We start from the raw sequence: 22,814 nt of genomic DNA, 5'->3' as shown, positions 1-22,814 counted from the left end.
GGGAAGCAACAGACCCAAGAAGTGGCTTCTGTTTGAAAACAGCATCTCATAACTGGAAGGAACTGGTTCTTGAGAAGGAAACAAAAGCAACACACAGACTCAGAGATTCAGGGGAAGAGGAACCGCCTAAAAACTCGCAATAGAATGTTACTTACCAGGCATTTAGACCAAGTACATACTAGCAAGAATTCGTAATCAACTACAGTTGAGAAGAGCAAAAACAAAGGACCAAAATCTAGAAGGGCTGGGAGGTTGGATGGCTGCTAGACATTTGATAGCTCCTAAATTTAGGAGCAGGAGCTGAAAAGCCACACTGGGTGGAACTTTCCAGAATACCCAGTGAGAAGCTAAGGAGCAGCAGAGTGGCATTTTCAAAGTTACATGAAGAGTAAAACCAAATGCAGAAGCTGGAAAAAAGAAAAATAAAAGAAAAAAAGAAGGAAAAGCCACCCTGGATGAGCAAGGCCAGATTCCAGGCAGCAAACTACAGCCCCAGTGGCCTCCTTCCAGCATTGTGACCTGGAGCACCTAACTCACTCTTCTCCAGGATCCTTATTTTCGTCACAGGTGAACCTGAAACCCTAAATCCTTCCACTGGAGAAGTGTTGTTAGATCTCTCTAACAGATGAGATACGAATACTGTAAGAGCTCTGTAGACAACAGCCAGTGATTACTGTTACTGCCATTATTATTCACAAGACAGAAGAGTAAGATTTAAGATGCTCCCGAGTTGGTAGACATTCTTAAGAAGTAATATTTACATTATTTCTCTCGGGTTACTGAGAAGATCCCTACAGAGAACATCCAGAGTAGATGTGGGTACTACAGAAAGAGGAGCTTCCAGACCCCACAATCACACTGAAGGAAGGTGGTCCATGGATTGGCAGAGGCTGAGACAGTACGGGGAACCAGACAGGAGGCTGCTGCTGCTGTCATTTTCATAGGAACTGATGAGGATCTGAACTAGATGGAGAAGTGGTGGAGTCGGGAAGGAGGGTAACACACATGGAAACCGAGATGATGTAGAAGAGATTCTCCAAGCCATGGGCAATGTGAGAAATAATCCATCTCTGGGGGTGCCTGCCTCCTGCCACAAACACACAGATCAGCACTCATGCTCAGGCATTCATAAATCTCCACGAGGTCATCAAAATGGGCTTGGAAAACTTGCCAGATGCTCAATAAAAATGAACTGTGGCTACTGGATTATGATTCTTGAATTTACATGAATTCAAATCAATCGTCTTGGCACTGACTCAACACTGTCTCCTACAGAGAGATCACAGAAAGATACTGCACTGTGCACAGTGTGTGCTCCCACAGGGGATGCTCAGGACCCATCCCGGCCTGAGGAGGAAAAGGGCTGTCTGCACACTCCCACCTATGCCACCTCTGTGCTCCCCCAAACACACACCACCATATCCAGGGCCCAGCCCAACCTTCCCCTTCTCCTTACCTGGGTTTATTCTGGGGCAGAGCCTTGGCATCAACTGCAAACATTTTGGAAACAAAGATAATAACTGGAGCAGTGTCCTCGCTTCCACATTTCAGGAAAGCTAAAACAAATAGGAAGGAAAAATGTCACTAGCTTTGCCCATTACCAGAAAGGCAGACTTCTAAAACACAGGATGCTTAGAATATGGCATCATCTCCCAGCCTATAATCTTTTATAACTACAATAAAATTTCTATTTAGAAAAGTATAAAATTGCTAGAACATAGTAGAGCAAAAGCAAGCAGAGCTGGTAGAAATGGAGAAAGAAAGGTGAAATAAACAGAGCAGAAGGAGGGCTGGGAGCTGAAGCATGCAAAGAGTGCTAGCCCCTTGCCCCCACTACAAGCCCTCATAAATCCCTCCCTACATCCTGAGAGGGGGTAAAACTGAGAAATCCTACCACATGTCAACAGCCCACAAAGCAGCTTATTAATAAAATACGTAAAAGTTACACAAGTTAGAAAATGGACAAAATTATCTCACCATGCAGTAACAAAACACTTAGAAATAAAGATTCAATATTATAAACATGTCAATTTTCCCTAAATCTAAACATTCTAATGCAATTTCAGATCAATACACTGACATTTTTCTCAACCTTACTGGAGGTATAAAACCACTGATTGGTAAATTTCTTAAAAAAAAAAAAAAAAAAGTTAACCCCCCCCCATCAAAATAATGTGCACAAAGATTAAAGAATTCAACAGTAATACTGAAATAGGAGCAAAGCTACAGGAAATCAGAAGAAGCATACAGCAGGTGTCTTGCTGGGGACACCGGTGCAAGGCTGTCAAGACCACACTGTCTAGGATCACTCAGGCTGCACTGGGGAGAGAACCAGAGGAAACCAGAGTGGAAGAGGGGACTCTGGGTGAAAAGCTATATTAACACCCTAATGAGAGATCACGGTGGCGTGGCCCAAGGAGACAGAAGCAGAAATGCTGGGAAATAGGTGAATTCTGCATAGATTTCGAGGCAGGAATATGCAAGATGTGCAGATGGACTGGACGCAGGGCTGTGAGTAAACTTAAGAGCCACGGATCACTCTGAGCTTTATGGAGTGAGCAAATGAAAGGACCGAGTCTCCTATGACAGAGCTGGAAATAACCAGGAGAGGCAGGCTGAGGGAGTAGGGAAGAAGCCCACTTGGGGTATGTTAGGGTTCAGGTGCTTCTCAGACAGCCAAGCAGAGAGAGGTGCTGTGGGCACCTGAGTCCAGAGCCGAGGGGGCACACAGACCCCGAGACACACGAGTGAGAACCATGAGCAGATGCTGTTGTAGAAAGCCCCGAGACAGGTGGGATCGCCAGGAGAGGGAACACAGGCCCTGCTTGGAGCCTCCCGCCTGAAAGAGAAAGGAAAAGGAGGGAGAGGAGCCAGGAACAGAGAGTAAGAATAACCAGCCAGGGAGGAAAGCAGAGGCTGGTGGGACGCCTGGACACCTAGATAACAAAATGCCTCAAGGAGGAAGGAGTGACCTGCTGGGTTAAGCGCTGGGGCAGGTCTAGTTGGATAATTGTTCAAAGGAGAGTCAATAGGGGCCCCAAGAACAGCAACCAAGTGGTTTTGGGGATGGAGGCTGCAAATTCAACAGAACGGGAGGAAAAGAAGTGGCAATGGGGAGTACATGCAGGGGACCTTATGGAGCCTTTCAGAGCCTGGAACAGGCAGTTCTCCTCCTGTGGGGAGCAGTGAGAAGCCCAGCCCTGGAACCCTTGGCACAGTCACTAGGGACCCAGCCATGCTGGTGACACAGCAGCTCAGCGACACCTTATTGGCTGTGAGGGGCTGGTCACAGGGTCCCAGTGGCTTCTGAGATGAGATCCAGGCAGAAGGGATGAGGCTCAGAACCTCTGATGTCCCACCCCAGGAGTGAACAAAACAGCAACGCTGAAGCTCTGGCAAAATGGCCTTTTGTGGAACTGGTCATTTAGCAAACTGGCATTTGACAAACTGATCTAGAGCAGCCTTGACTGAGGATGGTCCGAACTACGGCACATGCTGAGGCCACCTCTACCTCACCTGCTTTCAGGGCCTGGGTTTCCGGCGGTAGAGAGTCGAACGTCTGTGATCCTGTGCACATCAGTCTCTCCACCCTCTCGGCTGTCATATCCAGGGGGCTGGGAAGCTTCTGGCATACCATAGCTGACGTCTGCTGTCAAGGGCTCACAACCTCAAACACATGCCCTTCACCCAGATAGAGATTCCCAGCGCACACTATGTACCGAGGTGACAGTGTCGGTCCATACAGGAAATGCCTGAGCTGGGAAACGCTGTGCACCACATCTCATGGTACAGACACACTTCCAAGGAGTTCACAGACTCGCTACAGCCTGGGAAGGACCCTTGGCACAGATATTCTAGGACATGGATGGCCCAGGGAGCAAGAGAGGGCAGCATAGCTTAGTAGCTCGGCTTCACATGGTTTCAGTCTATCTACGCTTCTATCAAACAACCATTAGCCACCAGCCAGGATACTGGAATGTCCCTGACCAGAGCCAGTGTCACTGCAGGGGTGAGGTGTCACTTCCAGCCCACGCCCAGGACCCTGCACCCAAAGCCCTCCATGTGGGGACTGCTTGGGACACGCACACCAGTGAACAAGAAGACAATCTGAATTCACCTATAAAATCACCTCAGTTAAGGTGCACCACCTCAAATCAAGTCTTCTGGTAGTCACTAATATGATGAGAAATATCAAAAGGCTAAGATAATATGGCACTAAAATTAAACACTGATCTAACATAACATAAACACCTAAATTATCTACTTATATGTAAATCTTAGTAAAATATTTTATTTTTACAAACTACCAAATAAAAATTCAAAAAATGCATCTTCTTGAAAGAACCTGTATGTGAGTTGGTTTAGTAAGACCATGAATCAGTACCAGAACATTCATTTGTAAAAGCAGTAAATACAGCTTCATAGCAGAGTACTAAGTACAGAAGACTTATTTTGAGTTGAAATGTGTTATCTCCAAAGGATTTCCTGATTGCCAGTAACGTGATGTTTTCTCCAGTTTTGTCAGAACCATGATTTCATTACAAACCATCCAGGCAAAGGATACCGAGCACAGCATGGGAGATGGGCAGCCACTGGCTGCAGATGGCATTGATCTGAACTTTAGGATCTGAATGTCGTGCCTCTCGGGCTCCAATTTTCAATCCTAAAGAAGTCACTATTTTATCAATTTTTTCTCTGTCCCTGTAGTAAGCATACAAGTGGAGGGAAAGTCAGAGACAGGAGGGAACAGACAGGAAATGGAACTCCACGTTCTCTGACACACTTACTTCTAATGTACGTCTGCTACAAGGACCTGAACATGCCCATGGAGGGGCACCTGCCATGGTGGGGGGCAGTTCGGTCCTGACACCCTTCCTTTCCAAGATCCCCCTCCTGCAAGGCTCCCAGGGGGGCACCATTCCAGGGCCCATAGGTGAGCTGTGGTGACCAGGAAAGCAGCCTTATGTGCGAATGCTCAAGGTCATGATTCCAACTCTGGAAAAACTCTGAATTTACTAAAGCAAAATTTCTTTTCCACTGGTTTCAGGCAAAGTGTTCCCAAGTTCCCAATTAATGATCCTAGATATCAAACACCCTTTCTGCTACAATTACTACTTTATTTTAGGCTGAGTTTATAAAGACAAAGACCCAGTGTTTCCCTCCATCCCTGTGTCCCCTCATCTCAGCATCCTGGGGAACCCTGACTACCGTTCTGTCCCTCCTGCTCCCTGTGACTGGCTGGTCTTCAAAGGCTCTGCTCACTTCCTTGACCAACTAAGGTTTCTGAAGCATGTGGCTCATCGACCCTGAAGGTGAGGGTGGATCATACTGCCCAAAGATAGACGATTTTATGGCAGTCTTACTTTTTCAAGACGGCATCATACAAACTCCATATATTCTCCAGGATCAGCTGCACAAATAAAGGTTTCTTTCCTTTTGCCTGTAAAAAAGAACACATGCACTTAAGTTTCTGAATTTTTAACAGGTAGCTTATTTATCCTTGACATGTTTTATTAACAACAGGTCTCATTTCTACCAGAAAACATTCACTTAGCAATAAAGTAGCAGGAAACAGTTGTAAGAATGCACTAAACAGCCAATAATGTGCAGTGTATATAACAAACCACTGTTCTTTTTCTCTGGGAGCAGGGACTTGACAGATGATGAGAACCACTGTGGGGCATGTCACTGCAACTGCCCCAGCACTGCCATCAAAGGCATGCATGACATCCAGGCCAAGCACGAAAATGTCACACTGTGTGTGCAGGTCCCTTCCACAGACTTCTAAACAATGCTCTTAAATATGAAAAATGTTCAACTTTGAAGAAAAGGATACTAAAACAAAAAACAAAAAAAAAAACCCTATCATTTCTCTTACCAAACTATATGCAAAATAATGGCACCTCAAGAAGGATACCGTCACACACATGAGACGGAATATACATGGCCACCCCTTTCCTGAAGGACAGGTGAGTAACGAGATAAGGATGACCGTCTCCAGCTTACAGATGTAAGAATGAGGACAGTCCACAGAGCTGGTAGCAGCAGAGCCAAGATTCAAATACAGACTTGGACTCTTGGGTGCTCTTTGCCACCTCACTACACCGGCTCCTTTTTAAAATATACTGTTTATAAAACAGTATTTTTGGGCAGCCCTGGTGGTTCAGTGGTTTAGCGCCGCCTTTAGCCCAGGGCGGGATCCTGGAGACCCAGGATTGAGTCCCACATCAGGCTCCCTGCATGGAGCCTGCTTCTCCCTCTGCCTGTGTCTCTGCCTCTCGCTCTCTCTCTCTCTCTCTCTCATTGTCTCCCATGAATAAATAAAATCTTTAAAAAAAAAAAACAGTATATATATATATATATATAAAATATATCTATTTTTTTTATTTTTTATTTTTTTATTTATTCATGAGAGAGAGAGAGAGCGAGAGGCAGAGACACAGGCAGAGGGAGAAGCAGGCTCCATGCAGGGAGCCCAATGCGGAACTTGATCCCAGGACCCCAGGATCACACCCTGGACTGAAGGCAACGCTAAACCGCTGAGCCACCCGGGCTGCCCTATAAAAGGCTTTTAATGGCACAGGAAGATGTTCACGATATGATGTCAAGCAAAAATCCAGCCATGTTATATAAACAATATAAGCTCAGCTGAGGGATGGACATCTCTATTCTAAAAGAATGAAAAAAATTAAAACCACAGCACCAGCAGCGTTGGCTTCTATTCTTTTCTTATAGCTTTGTATTTACAAATATTTTCTAAAAGGAAATATATATATGCTCTTCCATGAGAATAAATTTATAAAATCCTGAATTTTACATTAAAAACAACAAACAACAAAGCAGCATCAAGGAAAGTATCCTTTAAGGTTCTGTGACTCAGCAGCCCTGCACCCATCAGTTCTCCCTATAGAGGGAAGGGTCCCGGAAGCACCTGCCTCTCCCCATCAGTAGGCATGGTGACCAATGTTCAGCGAGAGAAGGCCTGGAGCTAAGCCTAGGAATACAGCATGTTCAGAAAGAGTCGTCTCTTTACAATGAAAGGGACAGACACACAAAAACTTGATGCACAGGCTCCCTGCATGGAGCCTGCTTCTCCCTCTGCCTGCACCCCCCCCTCTCTGTTTCTCATGAATAAATAAATAAAATCTTTAAAAAAAAAAAAAAGGTTGATGCAAAATATGTCTCTTCAAGTGCATGGGGTCTGAGAATTTTGCTCCTCTTAAAATAAGAAAGAAAAGAAATAAACAAAAAGCAGTTCTTTGTTCCCTGAATTTAAAGAATTCCATTTAAGCAATTCTTGGAAGTGAGACATGTTAATGTGAACCCCTCATGAACTGACCCACTTTTTTTTTTTTTTATTTTAAAGATTTCATTTATTTATTCATGAGAGACACAGAAAGAGAGGCAGAGACATAGGCAGAGGGAGAAGCAGGCTCCTTGCAGGGAGCCTGATGTGGGACTCGATCCCCGGAACTGGGATCATGCCCTAAGCTGAACCCAGACGCTCAACCACTGAACCACCCAGGCATCCCATGAACTGACCCACTTTAACCAAAACCAAATTACATCTACCAGAGATGTTACAGTACAAGTGTGAATATCAGGGCAAGAATGTGGCTGACACACAAGAGGGACAAATGCCACATCACCTGATCAACCTTCATGATCTTCTTAGCCTTCATATTGATATAATAATCTCCCCACAAGGTTTTCAGAAGAACTTCCTTTTTGATGCCAATTTTTTGACTGTAGATTGTGGCAAAGTGCTCAACCCTGAAAGAAAAGCAAGTGTTTGTATTATGAGTAACAACACTTATTATGAGAGTAGCTAACAATCCACTATTTCTGTCAGGTTCTGTTCAAAGTGCTCTAGATGTACTACTACATGCCCTCATTTCCACTTCTGATGAGCTGGTACTAATGACCTCCCCCATTGTACAGAAAAAGCTGAAGCACATGAGATATTATATAGGTAACACATGAGGTTGGGACTCAAATCCAAGCAGTCTGGCTTCAGAGCCCATGATCTTGCCCAGCCGCTCTACATTCATATGGATTAGAGTTCATTCTATTGCTCCCTTTTGTAATTCTGCATGTGTAAAGCAAGGCAAGAGGCACAAGCGTTAAGGAGATGCAGACTCCAGCTGCCCTCTGCAACTATGCCAGCAATAAACTTTGTTTCTGCCCTTTGCTACTAAAGGTGTCTGGTGCTCACAATGGAAAACACTACAGAGCCAGAGCCTGCCAGAAAAAGGCCATTTAGCATCCTGGATTCAATAGGAAACATATGCATGCTTACTAAGCTCTCTCCCCCACCTTCAGAAAAACCAGTTAGCACCCAGGTCTGCTCAACTGCAAACCCCAGCCACGGAATGTAGTCACTTAACAATGCGAGGTGCTATCTGTAGCTCTGTGCCGTCTGGATCAAAGAAAAAAAAAATCTTTTCTGCATGGAATAGCACACTTCACAGAAGGTGTGAGTCCAGTTCTCAAAGCACCAGCATCTGGGAAGATGCCTGCTATCCTGTCCATGGCACACAGTCCACAGGTAACAGACTCTTGACAAGTTTTTACAGAGTGTCAGCAAGTGTGGTATTGCCAGAATCCAGGGGTTAACTACAGCTTAGTCCGATGAGCCGAAATTCTCTCACGATAATGGAACCCTGATGGGAGCATAGGAAGCTAGTTCATGGTTGCAGTCGGAACCAGAGATGTGAAAAGCATCAGGCTTCAGCTTAGCAGCAAGGGCAGGCACCACAAAGTGCTGGAGATAAATACCCAATGTCCCTTTCACTGAGGATGCAGGGAGAGAAAAGACCCAACCAGGAATCAAAATCCTGATTATGAGGTTACAGGCTGCTTACATTCCAGAGCTGGCATCAAGGGGCCACCTCAAAGTGACTCACTATTATCAGCTTAATTTCTCATCTGATTCCACAGTTATTTGTTCAGGTAAAGGGTTTGTTGTTTTTTTTTTTTTTTCAATTTCCCAAAATTTTAGTTTCTATTATTATTTTGTTTATATTTATTACACATATAAATTATATCTAGGTTTTGTATATATATTATATATGATTAACTTAAAATTGTTCTCTCCACAAACTCCCAACTCAGTCCACAGCCCGACAGCTCCTCTGCCATGGAAGGCTGAAAGAACATTAACTGGTCTCTCTCCCAATCCAGTGGCACATCACCAGTAGAGAGAGCAGGGCCTCCTCGCCTTCCTGTGGTGAAGCACACCAAGAGCATGGCACAGAACCTGCCTTCCATCCAGATCAAGTCAGCAGACCATATCACCCTGCAGTTTTCTAATTCTAACCACCGGATTTTGCCAGGTTCAGTACAATCCTGCATGCAGATTTGCAGATCCATTCTGGGACCTATGGGAGCAGGACAACGAGAGGCAAGCCCTATGGCCTTAGGGTCCCAGGCATGTCCTTCAACCCAACCTTTGCCGAGAGCCCTGACCTTTGCCCTGATGGTTTTTAGGCCTCAATGAGTAAAGCGGACACTTTGATCGACATACTGGCAAGTTGGGTCTATTCTTATGTGGCTAAAATTGAAGGCGATGACCAAGTGATTAGCACAACCAACTTCCAATATTTTCATATTTCATATTTTTTGAAATTGCTTTTTTTCTTGATATAGGCCCAATTTTTATATATCCTTCACTGACACTCAAATTCTGACTTTACTTATTATCTGTTCACATGATTTATGTTTCTAGTTGACCTGTTAACAGTCTGTGATATAAAATCTTCCCCAAACCACATAGATTTCTACTTATACTTCTATTTTTGTCTCATGCACTTTGTTATGATCACTGATACAAAGTTAATCTCTGCCCATTATCCATTAAAAAGGATCGTTATACCTCAATATATTTGCTATAAATTCTGCATTGTTCTTCAATACTGCCAAATTGACTTTCTTTTTGCTCATGTTTGACTGACATATTGAGCCAAAACTCTCATACTTACCTCTTATCTATTATGTTCCCTGTTCATCTATTTTAGGTAGCAAATCTTTGGGGTTTTTTGGTTTTGTTTTTGTTTTGCGGTTTTCCTTCTTTTAAAAAGCTATCTCTTCAATGGAGTATTCCATGCACTTAGTGTCATAACTGTTCTTGTCAGGTGGATTTCTAATAAGATTTCTGCTCATGTTTCTAGGATTGTTTTTAAATGTTACTTTGTGGTACCTAGACTTTTCCATATTCCAGATCTTGTACAACATTGTGTCAGATACATGTCCTGTTTTTAATTTGAAAAGTGGTAAACTCAAAGGTATCCACAATCTCAAACCTCTATCAGAGTCACAATTTATACTGTAAGAAAACTGCCCATTTGCTCAGGCCATGGTCCTCAAATCCTTTCCATTATTCATTTATACACGCAGGCACAGAAATCTCCAAAATCTTGGTTCTTATCCTTCTCATTCTTTTTCATCCCATAGTTGCCATTAAATTTGCTTATCAGCACTTCCTCCACTACTGCTTCATAATTTTGTCATTAGTTATAATTTTAAAACAATGACAATTTCTCCATTCTTGGATTCTATTTTAATCTATTTCCTCCACAGAGTACCCTCAAATGAGATTCTTGGGAAGATCTGCAGACCTACCGACCTACCCATCCTGGTCTATCTTCCTGAGCAACAAGGTGGCCAAGTGGCAGGTTCTGGGGCCACATATCCTTCTGCGTCCAAGCTGCCTAGTAGGCTGATGTTAACTGCAGAATCCGAAAATGCTGGTGTTCAAAGATAAAAGAAGTTGCTTTTGGGAGAATTCCTGCCACTACTCTATAGGGTTGGGAACTCAGTTGTACTTATCGAAAACTGGAGCCAGATTCTGACCTATCCAAGCCAGTGTGTCTCTGCTTCTGTGCAGCAGATTCTCCTAAATTAACATCTACAACAGGACAGGCTGAGGCCGGACACCCAGGTTCAGCCTTGAGCCACACTTCATCCTGTCCCATGGCGTGTAAGTTTAAACCACTCTCCAAATTCTGAAATGTGCTCATGTCCCACCTTTAGGGATACTGGAAGTTGCCACCTTTCCCTAGTCACTGACTTATGAGGAGAAGGCCAGTAGGAGAGTGCCTCTAGTGCTTCCATTTCCAGCACCAGCTCCCTTTAAATGACCATGTCCACGTGCTGACCACAGGCAATGACAGATCTCTAAATGCCACCTTACCTAACACAAGGGAACTCAGTAACTGGCTGAAAGCAGGTGGAAGTATCCAGAGTTGTAAGGGATCCAGAAGCCATCCGTTCAAGACTCTCACCATCCCTTTTCCTTTCACAATAACTTACACCAATTTCTGAGATTTAGACTAAAATTCACCTGAAACATTATTTATGGAAATCATTCCAAGACAAGCCCCCCACACTGTGACTTATGAGCAAAATGCTTACAAATTAGGAAACTAGCAGGCCTGGTCTGGTTATATGACTGAATGAACCAGTACTTTTTAGCTCAAAGAGATTCTCCAAAATCATCCGAGCCCAACATTCTTAGTTTTCGGTTGAGGATGCTGAGGTCCAAAATAGTGACTGTGGCAAGTCATCAGCTATGTGGGAAAAGTGCACACTCTCTGAGGGTTGGAAGTTTCTATTTTCATCATATTTCCACTCTGAATTTTAGTATGACCTTCACAGGCACCAGATGGACTCTGGTATCTATAACTGATGACAGGGATCCCTGGGTGGTGCAGCGGTTTAGCGCCTGCCTTTGGCCCAGGGCGCGATCCTGGAGACCCGGGATCGAATCCCACGTCGGGCTCCCGGTGCATGGAGCCTGCTTCTCCCTCTGCCTGTGTCTCTGCCTCTCTCTCTGTGACTATCATAAATTAAAAAAAAAAAAAAAATTTCTATAACTGATGACAAACCAAAAAGGAAAAATCATGGTATTGTCATTTATTATACTATCAAGGCAAAAACTGTTCAGTCAAAAGGGAATGAAGAGCACATTCCTGTAAAATGGAGGACAGAACAGCCAAGATTGGTTGGGCTCCCCCTAGGCCATGCACTATGCTCAATTTATGATCCCTCCTTCTTTTCCATTTGCAAACTGACAGACATTTTATGAATAGGCTCTGTTTCCCCTGGTGCATTGTGTCTGGTTCTATTATCCCTGCAATATATGCAAGATTAAGCCCATGACCAAAGTAAACTTCATTGTGGTCCCATAACTGTTCATCCAAACTGAAGACATTTTTATCAAAGTAATAATTCTCTCATTGTATTTGGATTTTTCTAATTCCACAAGTCAGTAATGGTTGTGGGGAAGAAATATAATCAGATGCCCAGCCCATTCTAAAAACTGAGATCACTACTCCATGGCTTGGCGTGTACGTATCCAGAAGGGGCAGTCAGAAGAGACAAAGTCCCTGTATCCTAAGCAAAGAGCCCACGGAAGCACCACGTTAAGAAAGCATCAATAGCACATGTGCATCCAAAGAAAGTTAGCTTTTCATACCAACTTGTGCTAGTGCAGATAATAGAAGTTAATATAAATGTATTTGCTCATATAGTCATAAATAGCCTCCAGATGAGATACAAGAAACTGCTAGGATGTACTAGTTTCCTGTAAGAAAATGAATTGAAAACCTAAGGGACAGGGTGGGAGACTTTTCATGGTCTCCTGTGGACACTTTGTCCTTTCTGAATTTTAAATTTATTCAAAAATAAAGTTCTAAACAAATCATTTTACATAAAATCCACAAAGAGATACAAGACTCGTTCAATATCCAAAAAATCAATCAATATAACCAACTATATTAATAAATTATATAAACTAAAGGAAAAAAAATCATATATTAACTGATACAGAAAAAGCATTTGACAAAATTTGATATTAATTCATATAAATGACTCTGAGAAAGGAATACAGGGGGAACTCCCTCAAACTGATAAAGAACATCTGAAAATAACCTACAGCTAACATTATACTTAATGGTGAAAGACTAAGTTCTTTCCCTCTAAGATCAGAACAAGGAGAAGATGTCCACTCTCCCTGCTGTTACTCAAATAGTCCTGGAAGCTCTTGGCAATAGGGCAAGAAAAGAAAAGAAAGTGGCATGGTAAAGGAAGGGGTAAAGTAGTCCCTATCAGCAGGTAACATGACTGCCTTATAGAAAATGCCAAAGCACCTACAAAGAACTCTAATGAGTTTAGCAAGGTCACAGCAATACACAAGAGCAATACACAAAAATCAATTACCTGTATTTCCAAAAAAGTAGAACTGAATATGTGAACACCAAAATCAAAAATATAATACTATTTATAATTGCTCAGAAACAACAAAAAATTAAGTGCAAATCCAATTCAATATGTATAGGACTTTATGCTGAAAACTACAAAGTGCTAATAAAAAATCAAAGAAAATCTTTAAAAATTGAGAAACATAGTGTTCAAGGATTAGAAGTTACAACGTAGTAAAGATGTCAATTATCCTCAAATTGATATAGAACTTTCCCCATGCACTTTCAATAAAAATCCTAGCAACATTTTTTTTTGCAGATATAGGCAAAGATTATTATAGAATGTACATAGAGGCAGAGACCCTTGAACACATGAAACAATTTGCAAAAGTAGGAATGTGGGCAGAAACAATTTACCCAATTTCAAGCCTTATTATATCCTTATAATAATCCAGACTATGTGGTACTGGCGAAAGACAGACACACAGGTCAAGGAAACAGAACTCTCAGAAATAGATCCACCCAGGTATATCCAGCTGATTTTGACAAAGGCACAAAACCAGGTCGTGGGGGAAGCATGATGGTGCTGAAGTAATGGGACTTCTAGACCAAAAAAAAGAACTTTGACCTGAGTCTTGGAGCTTATACAAAAAATTAACTCAGAATGGATCACAGACTTAAATGTAGAAAGTAAAACTAAAAACTTTTAGAAAACACTATGAGAGATCAGGATCTCAGGGCCATGCAGAGTTCTTAGACTCAACTTTAAAATCATAATTTATAGGGGTGCCTTGGGGTGACGCAGCTGGTTAAGTGCCCGACTCTGGGTTTCAACTAAGGTGGTGATCTCATGGGTGCTCATGAGATGGGCCCCATGTTGGGATCTGTGCTCAGTGTGGAGTCTGAGTTCTCTCTCTCCCTCTGCTCCTCCTCTCCACGTTCTGTCTCTTTCTGAAATAATAATAAATAAATCCACCCAAATTTTGCTCGATGAAAGACACTGTTAAAAGGATGAAACATCAAACTATAGACTGAAAGAAAATATTTATGAAGCACATAGGAGACAAAGAAGTAAAATCTAGAAGATATACAGAAAAACCAAACGATACAATTAGAAAATGGGCAAAGGACTACAGAGCAAAGGAGCTCATCAACAAAATGAAAAGGCAATTTATGGACTGGGAGAAAATATTTGCAAAAAGGGGTTAATATCCAAAATATATAAAGGGCTCATACAACTCAATAGCAAAAAAACAAATAATGCAATTTAAAAACTGGCAGAGGGACTGAAGAGACATTTTTCCAAAGAAGACGTACAGATGGCGACACTGAAGTTGCTCAACATCACTCCTCATCAGGAAAATGCAAATCAAACCGTAATGAGCTACCACCTTCTATTTGTCAGAATGGCTACTATCAAATAGATGAGAAATAACAAGTATTGATGAGGGCATGGCAACAAGAGAATCATGGTGCGTCACTGGTGGGAATGTAAACTGGTGCAGCCAGTATGGAAAACAGTATGGAGTTTCCTTGAAAATTTAAAAATACAACTACCATACAATTTGGCAATTCTACTTCTTGGTATTTATCTGAAAAAAATTGAATTTGAAAAGATATATGCAACCTCCAGTTCACTGCAGCATCACTTACAATAGCTAAGATACAGAAACAACCTAAGCGTCCACCAAGAGATGAACGGATATAGATGTGCATCACATATAATATGTACGTATTGTCTGTAGAATCAAAAAATAAAAACCAAACCAAACCAAACACCTCACAGATATAGAGAACGGACTGGTGGTTACCAGAGGCAGAGGTGGGCAGTGGGTAAAATGGGTGAAAGGGGTACAAACTGACTTACAAAATAAGTAAGGAGGTCATGCACAGCACAAGTGACAACACTTACATATCGTATTGTATGTGGGAAAGCTGCTAAGAGTGTAAATCTTCAAAGTCCTTATTACAAGAAACAAACTTGCTCTATACCAATCTATGGGTAACTACACTTATCACGGTGGTCATTGCACAGTTTATACAAATATCCAATCATTCTGCTATACACTTGAAACAAATGTTATATGTCATTCATATGTCAATTAAAAAAGAAAGAGAAAAGAAATGAAAATGAGCAAAGGACATGAAGAGATGTCTCACCCAAGGACACTCATTATTAAGCCCACAATAACATAACAATACACATCTGTCAGAATGGCTAAGAAAAAGTGACACCACCCAACGATAGTGAGGATGTGGAGAAACTTGATTCCCACACTGCCAAGCAGCAGAATGTCACTAGATGCTTAGCACATCTGTGGGGGGGATACACACCATCTAGAATAATCAGTCAGTTTGGGCTCCATGGACAGAGTTGATGTTTACAACAATAATTAAATGGCGCCCCTTCTGGGAAACAGACATACTAAACCTATGACTGCCACATGCCCAGCAAATACACTCCCACACACTCATCCCAGAGAGATGAAAACTCATGTTCACATGAATGTCTGTAGTGGCTTCACTCACAACAGCCCCAAACCAGAAAAAAACCCAGACATCCCTCCATGTGTGAACAGTTACACTGTGGCACACCCACCCCAAAGGATAGTACTGAAGAATAGAAAGGAACCCACTTCTGATATGCAACAACTTAGCTGAATCTCTAGACTATACCACTGTGTGAAAAAAGCCAATCCAGAAAAGGTTATATAATGTTTGATTCTGTTTTTATAACATTTTTGAGATGACAAATTATAGAAACGGAGGACACTTAAGACTGCCAGGGGTTAAGATGGGGCAGGGGGTGTGAAGGAAGCAGAGGTGACTATATTAGGGCAACATGAAAGATCTTTGCTGGGATGGACTTAATGAACATCAATTCTCTGGCTGTGATCCTGTGCAACAGTTTTGCAAGGATACCTTACTAGGTAAAGGGCACAAGAGAATTACCTATACCTATACTATACTAGGTAAAGGGCACAAGAGAATTCTATTCTTTCTTAAAACTGTATGTGAATCAATCATTGTCTCAATAAAGTCTTATTAGAAACATCACTTGTATATACAGACCACGAAGAGGAAGAGATCGAAGGAGATTCGAACAGACTTACCCAAAGCCCCACCCATCTAATGCACTTGTAAACACCACATTGCCCTGATCTGGAGAGAAGTAGAGGTGAGAATCATCCGTGTCTTCCAAGCCAGTGCTCCAGTCGTATACTTGCTCTCCTGGTTCAGAACTGGGATTCACCTGCGATTCAGTCTCTCTCTCTGCTCTTTCTTCTAGGACTTTAGAAGTAAAAAGAGTTCCTGTGAGTGCATTAATCTAGGAGAGAGGGTGAAATGGCAGAAAGTCACTAGATGCTTAGCACATCTGTGCTGGGCAACACACTATCTAGAATTGTCAGTCATTGGGGTGGAAGGACAGAGCTGATGTTTACAATAATAATCAATTTACATGTTATCAACCCATTCCTTCCAAACCCAGCAAGACTAAACCGTAAGGCTCTCAAAGGTCATGCTGGGATGCGAGGGAGTGGCATGTGCAGCATGGGGCTGGCATCACCTGAACTCATGACCCCCGTGATCCTAGTCCAGAGCTTGAGCCTATCCACTCGCCAGTTCTCACACCTGGATGTTTTTTCACTGTCCTCAGGCCCTCTTCCCGGCTGCCAAACCTCCTCACCTACTTCCCTCCCAAGTAAGCGACCTTATTCCTACTGCAGAGAGAAAACGGAACCTATTATTCAGAGACCCTACAAGCTCCCAAGATTCCACCCTACCGGCCCGTTTCTGTCTGCAAACACCACTGGCCCCTGTCCTGCTGCTTCACTGGTGCTCATCCTTGTCTGCCTCCACAGGGAACTAGATCCATTGATCTACACTTTCTCCTTTGATCATTTCTTCCCTTGGGCAAATAAATACTCTCAACTGGTCTCATCGGTGGTACCCCACTATCTTGAAGAAAGTCCAACCCTCCACACCCAGCACATGACATTCGCCACAATCGAAGCCCTGTATTCCTCTCTACTCCTGCCTCCTGCCACTGCTTTATAATCTCATTCTTCAGCTACAGCAAGTAATCGGTAGTTCTTTGAATGAAACATCCTCTTATGCTTTTCCTTGCGTTTACTTTGTACATCTTATTCTTGCTCTCCTAAATGCCCTGGCCGTAATTCCTGACCTTTTTCTATCTTGAGGCTTCTGTTGCATGACTCTTCCTCTCTTCCCTCCTGACCTCGTCTGGGTAAGGTGGCCCTCATTCATTGTAAACCACACCCAGGGCTTCTTGCTGTTCTTCAAAGACCTCTTTAAAGGTCTCTCCACCACAATATGAGATCTCTGAAGACAGGGATTCTGACCTGTCAGTACATTCATGCTCTCAGCACACAGTGGACATCCCAGAATTCATTTACTCATCACACAGCTATGTAAATGTCTGCTGAGGAAATAAATGGTTGGGCAAACTGTCATCTAAAGGCAGGTATAAAACAACAACAACAACAACAAAGAGTTGTTGGAGGGGATTCCCACGAGGATGCCTGTCCTCTGCCCACTGCCTCTGTTGTAGTGTGATGACTCTGACACACAGCAATTGTAGGTGGAAAAGTTCTAAATATGCGATTTTCTGTGGCAACTTACCAGCTTCCCTACAACTCTCCTTGGAGCCCCAACTTTTAAAATATTGAAGTAAAGGATGAGATACCTGCTCTAAAATATTCTTGAGGTGAGAATAGGCCTCCTGGGGGGTAAATTTCAGTTCCACTATCAAACGATCTAGCTTATTAATCACCAAAACCGGGCGGATGTTTTCGAGCCAGGCTTGTCGCAGAACAGCTTGTGTCTGACGAAAACAGAAAGGCAAATGTAAAATTCACGATTTGAAATAATTAAAGCACCTGAGAAAAATCCTGATTAATAACCAGCTCATTGCCATACTTTTATATCACAACCCAGATTATACCAGTCAGATATGGGGGCTCAGCAAACGCTCCCGAAGTCTCCATCACAGAAGGAAAGAACCCCAGACAAGAAACTGCCTTTGCCTTTATGGAACTGACCATTTATTTAAGAAGGATAAATAAAATTGTGCAAAGTTTACTAAATAATTAGAAAACACTCATGTGGCCAACACATAGGCCTAAAAACCAGAGCATTCCCCATGGAAGTCCCCACATGCACCTTGCTGACCACAATACCATCTCCTGGAGTGAACTACTGTTGTGCTTTTCTGAAGTCAGGCATATTAACTCCACTTATCCTGCAGGGCAGAGATTCAGGCTGTGCTTCTCCAGCCTGAGGATCTGTGCCCTCAGGGGGAAACCAGAAGGGAAGAGACAGGACAATGATGGCATAATTTCTTGGAGTTAACCAAATTTCCTCCATTTGAGTAATTTAAGCCTCTTACGCCTTTTTAAAAATATTAAAACAAACAAGGGTATGCTAAGAGGGAAGATATAAAGGCTGACATTTTCTCAGATAAAACGTAAGGCCAGCAAACAAGTCCTTCCAAGAAGGTGGCCGGGGAGCCACCCTGAGGTCCATGCCCAGAGCATCACCCTGGTGAACCTTCCCACCACTGGTGCAAAGGAGAAACACTCAGTTGAATGAGAGAAGGAGTGGGGGCGGGAGTGGGTGTGCAGGCGGGCAGAAGCGTGAGCGCCAACAGAGAAGCCAACAGAAGAGTTTCATGTAGGGGAGAACTGGCTCCGTATCTTGCCATCAACCACCTCTCACAGTCCAGAATCCTCTCCAAACCCGGCATCTCCCCCGCTTTGGCACAGTCCCTCTCCAAGAGGGCATCAGAGATGCTTCCAAGTTCTTAGAGGTAAAGTCATCCTCTCTAGGATCTCTTCCAGGCGTGGGTGACTTAACTCCATCTCAGACTGGAATGTCATCAAATGAAATGTGAAGCCCTTTCTGTCAGGGAAATGTCTGAAATGGCACAGAGCTTCCAGTGCCCAGTCCCTCCCCTTTTCTCCACCTTCTTCATGTGACCACGTTGTGACCTACTACCTGTGGACACACTCCTTCCACGGCATCGACCACGATGATACACCCGTCACAGATGCGCACAGCTGTTGACACTTCTGAGGAGAAGTCCACGTGCCCCGGAGAGTCTATGAGATTGATCAGGTAATCCTCATTATCTAAAACAGAATTTGAAAACATGTATTCAGCTGTCCACAATATACTCCCTTAGCCATGCTAGAGTAAGAAAGGTTGTGAAGAAATCACTGAATGAAGCTAAAGAATCCAAAAAGCTCCATCGAAAGCTGGTGTTCCAACTTAGGAATTCCTGTGGATGGAACTACTGATTCCAAGGAGCATCTACAAGAGAATGTCGAAGGAGTTTATTATTCGAAAAGTTACTACTTATTTAGAATTCTCTGTGAGCCAGGCACTGTGCTAAGCACCTCTCACATGCTAACCACACATTACCAAATCCTTACAATGCCCCTATGAGATAAATATTACTATTTCACTCTACAGATTAGATGCTGAGACTCAGACACCAATATCTGAACGTAAAAGCTGTTCAAAGAAGCCAAAATGGGAAATGCTAATTTTAAAAGATACGAAGCATTTTGCCACTGCTTTCCTACAACCTCTCTGAGAGTAGGGTGTGAATCTGAGATTTAGATGTGATTCTACAAATATTTAAGGAAGGGTTATTATGTGCCAAGCAACATGCTATGTGTTCACATACAGAGACTACCTCCTTTAATCCTCTTGACAAACAGGAGTATTTAGCTTTTACTAGGGTGGTAGCTCATAGGGATTTGTCCCAAGCACTGAAAGCCCCACAACCCATCAAACTCCAAAGTCAGTCCCAGACCAGCCAGAATAAGAAGCCACCCCAAGTTACAAAGACTTCACACTGGTACGTAATTAAGAAAACCTTGCAGAAGAATAGGAATTCATTAGACTTCTATGCTCATTCCCAACTGTCAAACCTGATAGAGTTCTCTTTTAAAGGCAAAACCATCACTGAATGCTCAGGCTCCCACAGAGACACTTTATTTCCCCTTTTCCTCCTAATGTGTTGTTTTCCTACTTCTGTGAGCTCCCGAGCTACTCCACTGTCCAAGGGGTAGATATTGATATTACACTTTGCAGGCCATTTGGAGGATTTGCCCTGCTGTAGCCTGAACAACCTGACGACAACTCACCTTGTATCTTAGGTGACAGTGATGATCATCAAACATTAACCACCACAAAAACCACAGCCAAGGTTCACGTTTTGTGGACTCTTGTGCCCGGCACTGCTCTAAGCATTTTACAGACACTATGTAGTGTTTGCCAGTAACCACCCTTTGCGGTTGCTAGTATCATTAGCATAATTTCACAAGGCAGGAAAACTAGGGTACAGAAAAGCTAGGTATCTTTCTCGAGGGCATCTAATGGGAACCCAACTCCAAGGTAAAATGCCTAGGATCAAACAAATCCAAATGGCAGAGTTGAGGTTCACCTTTAACACTCCACTCAAGATGGCGCCAAGTTCATCTCATGTGCTGGGAGTCCGCTGGTAGTGAATTCCTAAACACTAGGTTAAGGATTCTAAAAGGCACCAGGTCTCAGTGAAACTCTGCCACCAATTAGCAACAGGCTGCTTCTTACACATCCCCACTCCCAACTCCAACACACACCACCTATTCCAGGACTTCTTGTGCAAATTTTGGTCTAAGGGATTCTAGCTCTGCTGACCCACCAGGGAAGGCTCCAACCAGACAGAGGACTGTGGACATCTCCAAAGAACACCAAAGATGTCAAAGACCCAGGGCCCTGAGGCAGTGGCCCCGGGGTCTCATGGGACCTTTTACTGTCAGGGTTCACATCACTCTCTGGCATAAACCTATGCTCTCTACTGAATAATCCAGAGGAAAACAGGCAGTACTAGCAGGGTCCAACGGCCTATCAGCCCCCATCACATAAAACAGAAGCTGTGAGATTCCTAAAATCTCTCCGCATTTTCCTAGGCTAACCCTTCACTTCATAGATAAACATGCCCCCGAAAGGGAAGATATGTACCCAAGGTCACAGAAGGAGTAGCCAGCCAGAAGCACACCCAGGTCGGTCTAATGACCTTAGCCACTTCCCATAGAGGTCTTAGATTGCTTTATACTTTGCAGCCAGGGAAACAACACTTGCTTGTTCATTTGGATGAAGTCCAGACTCTGGTGTGGGAGAACTGTAATCACTTTCCTACTCCACCTGACAATGCCTGGCCCTAAGAAAGAACTTTCAGAGGCTGTGTCTGCTGTTGGTTTTTTACAGAATTTAAAAATGTGCCCACAGAGAAACCTCAGGCTTCCTACACAGCAGTGCTCTTGCTTCTTGTTGGGGTTACAGACCTTTTAGACAACACCTAGAAACACAAACATACCTACCTATAGATCCACCTATCTATCCATTGTCTATCTATCCTCCCCTAATTATGCGCCCAATCCCAGACCCTTTGAAATTCATTCAAGTTTGGATCTCGAAGACAAGAGAAAGCCAGTGGATATACCAGGTGTTTTCGCCTGCAAACAGGCAGAATAAAAAATAGGACTGTGTGATCAAAAACCTTTGGGAAATGCAGTGGAGGGGGTGTAGGGATGAGGAAGAGGTTACAACACACATATCTGCTAAAGGCTCAGAGAAGCTCTATAGTCAAAAAGACTGACTTCCCAAATGTATGTGATGGAGAGAATGGGAAGTGTCATGGTCACTCACACAGCCAGTAAGCGTGGTGCTCAGCACACAGTCTCTGGCTTTCAATGATTTTTTTTTCATCCTAACGCTTTCCAAATAACTTCAAACACTCATTTCAAAGGTATGAAAAAGATCTCCAATATCCATCAAGAGAAAAAAAAAGTCCATAAACCCAATTCTTCTGCTGTCTTCAGCTGTGTTGTACTAAGATCTATTTCCCTGAATTCCATCTACCACTTTTTGTATGCCTGAGAATCAAATACACACACAGTATTTAAAAAAACAAAAAGAACAGTTGTGGGGTTTAGCATGTTAGATATTATTACTCTTACTAAGGGAGATTATAATTTTGAGGCATGCTAAATAACCTCTCTGATTTGTCACATGGTCCCAAAGCTGCACACAGGGCTGACTCCTGCTAATGCATGAAGCTGTACTTCCCAGAAATTCCCACTCTTCATTTCAGGGACTGATCTAATCGGCAGAGCGCCAATGCAATTTTTTTTTTTTTTTTTAATGTTCCAGGTACCTGGGAAAAAGAAAAAGTTGGAAGCCTTTAAGTTAATCATGGGAGGTGTCTTTCAGACAAGGTCTACTAACGGGGTGATGGGAAAGTCATCTTTCCGCGGCCTGTGAGTCCTCCAGTTTTAAGACGCTATGGGTAACTGTCTCACTGAGGGTGCACATTTGTCACCAGGGCCTCCCAAAGGTCTTGTCTATGAAGAGGAAAACTTCATATAAGGTCATGTTCAATTTCCAAAACACTGGACATGTTCACTAACACACATGTGGGAAGCTGAAATGAGAAAACTTGCCTTCAAACAAAGGGACGTGGTTGAAGACACTTCGTGCAAGTGTCTCTTACATTTCGGTGTATTAGAAAGATACTATATCTCACAACAGAAGCATCAGGAA

General features: G+C 43.0%; 1 protein-coding gene across 1 annotated transcript in view; it reads right to left on the bottom strand.

Annotated features, from left to right (window-relative positions):
• Window positions 1-22,814, bottom strand: part of EFL1 (elongation factor like GTPase 1) — a 120,060-nt gene that overhangs the window by 81,320 nt on the left and 15,926 nt on the right. The window contains exons 5-12 of the mRNA XM_038532984.1: window positions 19,218-19,351; window positions 17,908-18,045; window positions 16,313-16,527; window positions 7,650-7,773; window positions 5,364-5,440; window positions 4,565-4,701; window positions 3,517-3,639; window positions 1,457-1,556 (exon numbers count right to left, since the gene is read on the bottom strand). Of these exons, the coding sequence (XP_038388912.1) occupies window positions 1,457-1,556; window positions 3,517-3,639; window positions 4,565-4,701; window positions 5,364-5,440; window positions 7,650-7,773; window positions 16,313-16,527; window positions 17,908-18,045; window positions 19,218-19,351 (1,048 nt within the window). The remainder of the gene's footprint in view (window positions 1-1,456; window positions 1,557-3,516; window positions 3,640-4,564; window positions 4,702-5,363; window positions 5,441-7,649; window positions 7,774-16,312; window positions 16,528-17,907; window positions 18,046-19,217; window positions 19,352-22,814) is intronic.

Source organism: Canis lupus, chromosome 3 (assembly GCF_011100685.1).
Source record: "Canis lupus familiaris isolate Mischka breed German Shepherd chromosome 3, alternate assembly UU_Cfam_GSD_1.0, whole genome shotgun sequence".
Lineage (NCBI taxonomy): Eukaryota > Metazoa > Chordata > Mammalia > Carnivora > Canidae > Canis > Canis lupus.
The sequence above is the reverse complement of the archived record's forward strand: the minus strand, read 5'-3'. Positions and strand labels throughout refer to the sequence as shown.